The sequence below is a fragment of the Octopus bimaculoides genome, chromosome 6, assembly GCF_001194135.2.
Source record: "Octopus bimaculoides isolate UCB-OBI-ISO-001 chromosome 6, ASM119413v2, whole genome shotgun sequence".
NCBI lineage: Eukaryota > Metazoa > Mollusca > Cephalopoda > Octopoda > Octopodidae > Octopus > Octopus bimaculoides.
The window spans coordinates 77,579,159-77,587,971 of record NC_068986.1 but is presented as its reverse complement, the minus strand read 5'-3'; the positions used below and the strand labels follow the sequence as shown (position 1 = coordinate 77,587,971).

Genomic DNA, 8,813 nt, shown 5'->3' with positions numbered 1-8,813 from the left:
ATATATATATATATATACATGTACATATAATTGATAGATAGATAGATAGATAGATAGATAGATAGAAGTGTGCATGTGAGTTAGTGTTACCTTGTTTTGACATGCTAGTTAGTTGTAAATGGGAGTCGCAGTCATACAAGTGGTATCAATCATTTCCAATTTCCTGTAAAAACATGTCCAGCCATTTACCTGGAAACAGGTGAGCTATGACAGGAAAAGCATCCAGCTGTAGCAGATCTGCCTTAATAAATTCCATCCAACCCATACAAGCATGGAAAAGTGGACTTTAAAACAATAATGACAATGATAATGATGATTCCAACAACAATTATGATAACGATGATGATGAGGAGGATGACATTGATGATGAGTGTGATGATGAGGATATGCAAATGATTAGCCTCCTATTAATGTTCATTATAGGCACCATTAAACTTATTAGGATGACCTACACTAAAGTCACTGTGATATGTTAGATTTTCATGTCAGTAAGTACAGTTAAATTTGTTGCTGGCTTTTTGTTTTTGTTTTTTGCAGTTTAACATCATATCAAAGTATTCAGTAAACCATACAATGTCACGCTGATAAGCAATGTTACAAAATATTGTATATGTATGTTCATGCCATCAGTTTTATGCAATTTGTCAAAATCTATCATGTGAGTTATTGCCATTTGCCATAGAGCACAGATGTACAGAGCAAAAAAAAAAAAAAAGAAAGAACTCAATTTAGTTTCAGTATGTTTCTGTTTGATTATGATTGTTTTATGCATATTATTATCAACACATGCCTGAATGTATACATAAATACACAACTACTCCAGATCAATGTATAAATCATGTATGTTTCCACATATGCAACCTCATAACACCATACTCACAAACATGTACATATACACTCTCATTTGCACATACACACATATTATTTATGTTTGTACTTTCACGCTTCTGTTCAAACAGTAGGGTTTCTTTTTTTGTTTGTTTTGTATTTTGTTATTTTTAACGACATTACTTTTGATGTGTCTGTGTTTCAATATTTTTGTTTTATTTTTTATTTTTTGTAAACAGTTTTAATTTTTACACTGTTGATTTTTATCTTTAGGCTTTGATGGCTTTGTTTGTCCTGGCCTCAAAAGATGGCTGGGTTAGCATTATGTACACAGGCTTAGACGCCGTCGGAGTGGATCTTCAGGTAAGATTACTCAACGTTTTATTTTCAGGCCATAAATAATTCACACTTTGGGCAAATATTTTAATACCTTGTTTATTGTTATCACAACTTCAGTGTAGAGGAGGGGGAGAATTATGTTTTTATAATCCATATTCTAATTCTAGAAACATGTAAAAGGAAAAGGAAGAAAAACAGAGTGAGAGAGAGAAAGAGAGATGGGGGATAACATAAAGTAATTTATATTTGATGTCCATTGCTCATCCTGCAGCAGATATTGCTGAAATGTTAAACATTTATCAAGTTTCTAATCTCTTTTGAGAGTAAATATGTGATGGGAATATCCACTGAATCTTTGCTCGATGTTTCAGTCGATTCTTTTATTTGATTCCAGTGAGATGGCAGAGTGAAATAGTTAACAAGTTCCTCTACTGATTTTTTATATTTTTTTCTGTAATTTATTTGTTTTTTAGTTAATTACAATGTAAGAAAATTTCATTAAATTTTCATTTCATTTTTTATTTTAAGTTTATAATTTTTTCTTACATTTTTTTCTATTTTCGAAAATTCTACAATTTATTATCTGAGAAAAGAATTATTGAAATATTAAATAATTTATATGATATTATATATGTGAATTTGGGGCATCTATATATTTGTAAACATTTTGCTCCTGATGTACACATGTATACAAAAGATTACTACAGATCAATATATTTCATAATTGAGATGACTATCGCTCAGAGAAACCATTCTAACTCATGCAGACATGAAGAAAAATTAAGCATTGAAGGTGAGAAGAAAGAGTAGATAATAATGGTAATGGTAGTGGTAAATGTTGTTTTAGTCGTAGCTGTAGTAGTAGTTGTAGTAATAGTAGAAGTAGTAGTAGTTCTTTGTTTAAGTATTAAGAACATCGGACTACATCAAATTAATTGCTAAAGTGTTCCTGGAATACCTGTAGAGAAAAATAAGCTACAAACTGAAATACTATTCTGTTTGATATTTAGTCCAAATGTCTGCTTAATATAAAATTGTTTTAATTACTGCATAGGAATTTGTAAAATTTAATGTTTGCCATTTGCCAAACAGCTTAAGTAGATTGTAAGGAACTAAAACAAATTTACAAAGAAAATCACAGAACAATTTTAAACTCTATTTTTCCTATGACCCTCTTTTATTTTGCCTTTTACATTACTTTGGGGTCAAATTTAGTTGAAATCATTCACATTTTGAAACTTGATTAACACAGTTTCACCACAATTAAAAGGTTGAAGACAAAACTGTTTGTATTTATCATAGTTCTAATATATAAATGATAATACTTTAGGCAATCTTCTCCTTAATGTTGATGCTACAATGTCCATTGTCTGTGATTGTATTATTGCAACTCGTTAATAACTCAATTCCTGACTCTTTCTTATTAAAGTTTTGTCCATAGTGCAATTCTGAAACATGCTTTCAGGCAAATTCTTTCATTGCACCCTGAAATAATTATGATTTAAATTTTGACAAATATAATTACTGAAGATATAAGTGAAATTAAATAGTATTTAGTACCTCACTGTAACAATCTGGATATATCAGTTGATATAATTTCATCTGCACATCACATTACAAATCCAGAGAAAACTATTGATTTGGCAAGCTAGAGAGTTAACACCACTCACATAGCTGTTAAATCAGCAGAGACATACATAACAGTACCAGTTACTACATACAAAAACATTGTAAATCATATCCAATTTTAGTGCTATTTCTGGACCTAGAAGAAATACTAGTAAAATTTCTCTGGAATGAGGTGCAGGCATAGCTGTGTGGTTAAGAAATTGCTTCCCAACTGTGTGGTCTTGGGTCTCACTGTGCAGGACTTGGGTGTCTTCTTCTTTAGCCCTGAACCAACCAAAACTTTGAGAGTGGATATGGTAGATGGAAACTGAAAGAAACCTGTCGTTTACATATCTATCTATATGTTGTTGCCAGTCCTTTGCGACTGGCCCTCGTGCCAGTGGCACGTAAAAGCACCCACTGCACTCTCGGAGTGGTTGGCATTAGGAAGGGCATCCAGCTGTAGAAACTCTGCCAGATCAGATTGGAGCTTGGTGCAGCCTTCTGGCTTGCCAGTCCTCAGTCAAACAGTCCAACCCATGCTAGCATGGAAAGCGGAAATTAAACGATGAGGATAATGATGATGTGTATGTGTGTCTGAATGTGTGTTTGTGTCTTGATATCATATGATGGTTGCAAATGATGTTGTTTGTTTCCAGTCTTCCCAGATCATGAGAATTTTGAGGGGAGCAGGCTTAATCAATACCATTGACACTAGTACTTGGCTAGTACTTTATTTTATTACTCCTGAAAGGATGAAAAGCTGATCTTAGCAGCATTTGAATTCAGGATGTTAAGAGCCACAATGAATGCCACAAAGCATTTTTTTTTCAACACTTCTGCCAGTTTCATGATTATATATAATAAATCATCTCCTCTATATTAATGATTTAAACCTACTTGGAAGTGATAATATCCCACTAGAGAACTTATTAAGAACTGTGCATGAATTAGGCTGTAATATCAAAATTAGTATTGGATTAGACAAATTATCCAGAGCTGAAAAGAAGAAAAATCAATTAAAATTGAAAACATTCAATTAGATTTAGAAATGGAAATGATAAAATTAGAACAAAACTACTTACACAATACTTCAGAGTAATGAAGCTGATAATATAAACATGCAAAATAAGAGCAAGTTAGATAAGACTACTACATTATCATATATCATCTGACTGGCTGACTTGCCTGGATCAGTGCAACTCTTTCATGTTAGATGTCCCAATTAAGCACTGTAGCATTAACGTCTGGCCAGGGTTTTAGTTACATTGGACTTCCACCAGCTGAAATATCTTTTCTGTACATGCCATGACTGCAGATGATTGCAGTAGTTTGCTAACTGAACTGGTTGGTTCTGGCCATTGATAGTTTGTTGTCTGTTCATCCGCTCAGCAACTAGTTCAATAGGTTCGATAAATTTATTTGCTGGAATAGTTCACATACACAAAGCTGCATCCCATGATTTCAACATACTCTGACTCAGGTGGTTACATGCTATTTAACCCATAGTTGAGATTCTGACAGATGCAACTCTTCTGGGACAGAGTAGACCTGGAAACAACAGTGACCAAGAGTTCGTTCCACACTCCTCAAAACTCTGGAACTCCCAAAGTCTCCACACTGGGTGTAGATTAACGTCATACTCAGGACTATGAGAGTACTACAGAAGAGTCATATTAATATTACAAACTTAATTCAATGCTAGAAATAAAACAATCAGTATAAATACACTAGCCATCTCAATTATAAACCATATTTGATATGTTATAAAATGGAATTTACATGAAAAGAAATATCTAGACAGGATAACTAGGCTATCCAGTGGATTCCAAACCAACCATCCTGAAGTTAAGATATAGCTTTAAGGTATATCTTAACTGTAAAGACTGAAGATGTGTGGTGTATATATCTCAAAGATAGAGAAATACTCTTGGTTGTACTGTAAAGACTTGCATGAAACTATTGAAAACACACTAAAAAAGCAACAACAACAATGATAATGGTTTCTGATTTCGGTACAAGAGCAGCAATTTTGTGGAGTGGGGTAAAACCATTGACTCCTCTACTTGACTGGTTCTTTATTTTATCCTGGAAAGATGAAAGGGAAATTGACCCCAGCAGAATTTGAACTCAGAATGCTAAGAGCAAAGCATTTTTGCCAATACCCTAAAGATTCTGCAATATCACTACTTGTTAATAATAATAATAATAATAATAATAATAATGATAGCCAGGCATAGTCTTAATTGAGAAAGAAAGCCAGACATAGTGTTAATTGAGAAAGTAAACAAACTATGCTGGATCATAGATATAGCATGCCCAGCTGACAACAAGGTATGCGATAAGGAAGAAAGAAAAGTTGAGGGATATGACAGGTTAGCTTGGGAAGTTAAGCAGTTGTGGTCAATGAAAAAGATAGCAGTAGTACCAATAATTGTCAGAGCCCTGAGAACAATGAGCAAAAATCTCGAGAAGTATATGGAACAAATAGGGGCTTGTAATGAAAGCAGTACTGCTTGGAACTGCTCGAATACTCTGGAAGGTGCTCGAAAAATAAGCAATGTTACCTTAGTTCACTGGTAGTGAACAGCTGACACTGTAGTACATCTCCAGAGTTAGAAGCTGTGCAAAGGCAATGATAATAATAATAATAATAATAATAATAATTTTCCTAGTTTTGGTACAAGGCCAGCAGTTTTGGAAGGAGGAGGAAGCCAATTATATCAACCCCAGTACTCAACTGGTACTTATTTTATTAACCTTGAAATGGAGAAAGACAAAGATGACCTTGGTGGGCTTGAACTTAGAATGTAAGAATCTGAAGAAAATACTGCAAAACATTTTGTCCAAAGCTTTAACAAGTCTGCTAATTCATTGCCATCCTGGATGAGGAATGTCAGCTTAGTTGAGAAACAGCTACCAGTTTCATTTAAAGAGAGAGTGTTATACTTTTAAGGAGTATTTACCTTTTAAAAATAATGTGTGTTTCAGGAATACTTGCCACATGTTGAAAATTGCTGCCTGATCATGCCCATGTAATTATGGTGAAATAAATTTGAGATTCTTTTTTTATGTTTTGTATATATTTAAAGTATCTGTCTGTGTCTTCCTGAAGCTATGTTCTGTTTCCTTATTGATATCCTAATTCTAATTAATTTCCACTTGATATATCTAATATCCACTTGATATTAGTCAGCTAATATGCAGTTAGCTTATATCTTCTACTAGAAGCAATGAGAAAGAGCTTGTATTTTAGCTTCATTAACTAGTACGTAATCTGTTCCAAACCACCAAGAAATATAAAACATTTTTTAATTAAATAGGTTTTAGACTTCAAACTTTAATCCATCATAAAGATTAGACCATATTTTTCAATTAATAATTGACAAAATGTCAAGTTTGACACCAGAAGTCTTTCAACATACATAAATGTCATGACAAAGGGTTAGGGTGAAAATCAACATAGCATTTCTAAACTAACAATCAAAAGCAAATGTCTTATGACACCAAACAAATTCCATTACTCTCAACAAACTTCTTCTTAAGCTAGTGAGGGAGCTTGTATAAGGTTACTCAGTCTACTAGAAATACCAGTTAAATCTCTCTCAAATTACACCCAACCATCTTACAAACAAAGAAACACATATTGGATATTGTGGTCCAGGTATACTATACCAGAAAAAAAAATAGGATAGTCATGGCCTTTGATCATAGGTCTGTCTGCTAGATCAGGAAAAACTGGAGCAGTAAAACAACAATAATAATAATCCTTTCTACCCTAGGCTCAAAGCCTGAAATTTTGAGGGAGGTGGCTAGCCCATTACATTGACCCCTCTGCTTAACTGGTACTCATTTTATCGACCATAAAAGGATGAAAGGAAAAGTTGACCTCGTTGAATTTGAACTCAGAACATATACACAGACAAAATGCTGCTGAACATTTTTATCTAGTGTGCTAACAATTTTGCCAGCTTGCTACCTTAACAATAATAATCCTAGACACAAGGCCTGAAATTTGGCAGGAAGGGACTAGTCAATTACATTGACCCTAGTGTTTCACTGGTACTTAATTTATCGACCCCGAAAGGACGAGAGGCAAAGTCAACTTCAACAGAATCTGAACTCAGAATGTCTACCAACTCACTGCCTTTGCCTTAACAATAAGTATAACAAAATGGACACATTGGGTAATAAAGTCTTAGATACACTGTTTTAAAACAAGACATGATGGTCATGGGTGGAATGCCTTTGATCATAGGGTCTGCTAGGATTTCTCAATCATGACTGAGCTGGAGCTGAGAGAACATACCAACAAACTTTCTTCTGTCTTTGCTGATTCATATTCAGTGCCTTCCATTACTTAAGATAGATATTTGCTTTGTTTACAGGGATTTTCATATGTTTTATGCTGTATTTATATTTTCCTTTCTATTTACATTATTGTAGCTCTGTGCATTTTATGTCTTTGTATATTTTATTTATAACTTCCTGATCTAGTTAACTATTCAACATATGTCTTCTCATTTTGTTTCAGCCAAAAGAAAACTACAATGAATGGCGCCTACTCTATTTCATTTCCTTCCTCCTTCTTGTTGGCTTCTTTGTATTAAATATGTTTGTTGGTGTTGTTGTTGAAAATTTCCACAAGTGCCGTGAAAGCCAAGAACAAGAGGAGAGAGCACGAAGAGATGCAAAACGCAAGCAGAAAATGGAGAAAAAGAAGAAAAGTAAGAAGAAATTCTTATATTTCTCTCTAGTTAGTCTTCATTCTGTTTTTGTCATTTCACTTTATTTTCTTTAAAGCTGATCTATTCTGCCATGGGCTACAAACAATGCTACCAAGCAGATCTGGTTGAAAATCTACATCTGAGTAATAGTTTTTCATTTACAGCCATCACTGCCCACTAGGCATTGCAGCATCTCTCCTTTACAAGCTGGCAACAGACAATGGAAACATTGGTAAATACAAAACAGATAATAAACAAGAGTTAAATAACTGAAACTAGCCTTCAGCTTGTTGATAGGAGACTTAACCAGGAAGTTAAATTTATCATATCATTCCTTTAATCTGATCACATTAACAGAAAAAGTCAAAATTTGATGAATTTAAGAATGGAAAGTCTCACATAAAAATATATTTCAAATTAAAGGAGAAATAATGACTGAATCCATAAAAGCCTTAAATACATTTATGTATCCTTGTACATGTACCAGTGTATATATTTTATATATATATATATATATATGTGTGTGTGTGTGTGTGTGTGTGTGTGTGTGTGTGTATAATATATATATATATATATATATATATATATATATATATATATATATATATATATTTGAGTGAATATGTATGTATATGCTTCAGCACTTTAATGCTGCACATCAAAAAAAAGAATAAAGCCCATTGTTATGTGTATATGACTTTCTTATTGATGCAATGTGTGTGTGTGTGTACACACACCTCCATGTATGTTAGTGTGTGTGTGTGTGTGTGTGTTTTAGTACATAAGCTTCAGCTCACTAATTAGTCTACAAATGATAACGTTTCAATCTACCTACAGCCCTATTAGCTATAATACCGACATTTTTAGCTAATCCAGTTGTTTGTATAATTAACAGTTAATTCTATATCTTACTCATTTGCTCCATGGCAACAGATGTTATTCCTGTTTACCATTCCCATCATATTGTGCCATTTTCCCATCAATTCTCTGTTTATTTGGCATTACTAATGGTTCTAACAACCATAATTAATTGCAATAAACAATATTTCTTTCCTTTTTTTTTTTTAACAAAACCAAGTTTATGTATCTCAGTCATTACACACATTTTGTTGCAACCAAAAGTTTTGGTGTTTTTGATGTTGGGATTCTTACCATCTCATCTTATTCAGCTGTCTTCATTTTTTTTTCTTCTTTTGATAGACTCTTTCCTGTTTTGTTTATCCTACTTCCATTTACTCTTCTCCCCCTCTCTCTCTCTCTCTCTCTCTCTCTCTCTCTCTATATATATATATATATATATATATATATATA

The 8,813-nt window shown here is 33.2% G+C and overlaps 1 protein-coding gene across 2 annotated transcripts in view; it reads left to right on the top strand.

The window, feature by feature from the left end:
- Positions 1–8,813, top strand: part of LOC106884336 (voltage-dependent T-type calcium channel subunit alpha-1I) — an 894,587-nt gene that overhangs the window by 754,434 nt on the left and 131,340 nt on the right. For both annotated transcript variants that reach the window (XM_052968893.1, XM_052968892.1), the window contains 2 exons: positions 1,102–1,191; positions 7,310–7,502. In XM_052968893.1, coding sequence (XP_052824853.1) covers positions 1,102–1,191; positions 7,310–7,502 — 283 coding nt within the window. The remainder of the gene's footprint in view (positions 1–1,101; positions 1,192–7,309; positions 7,503–8,813) is intronic.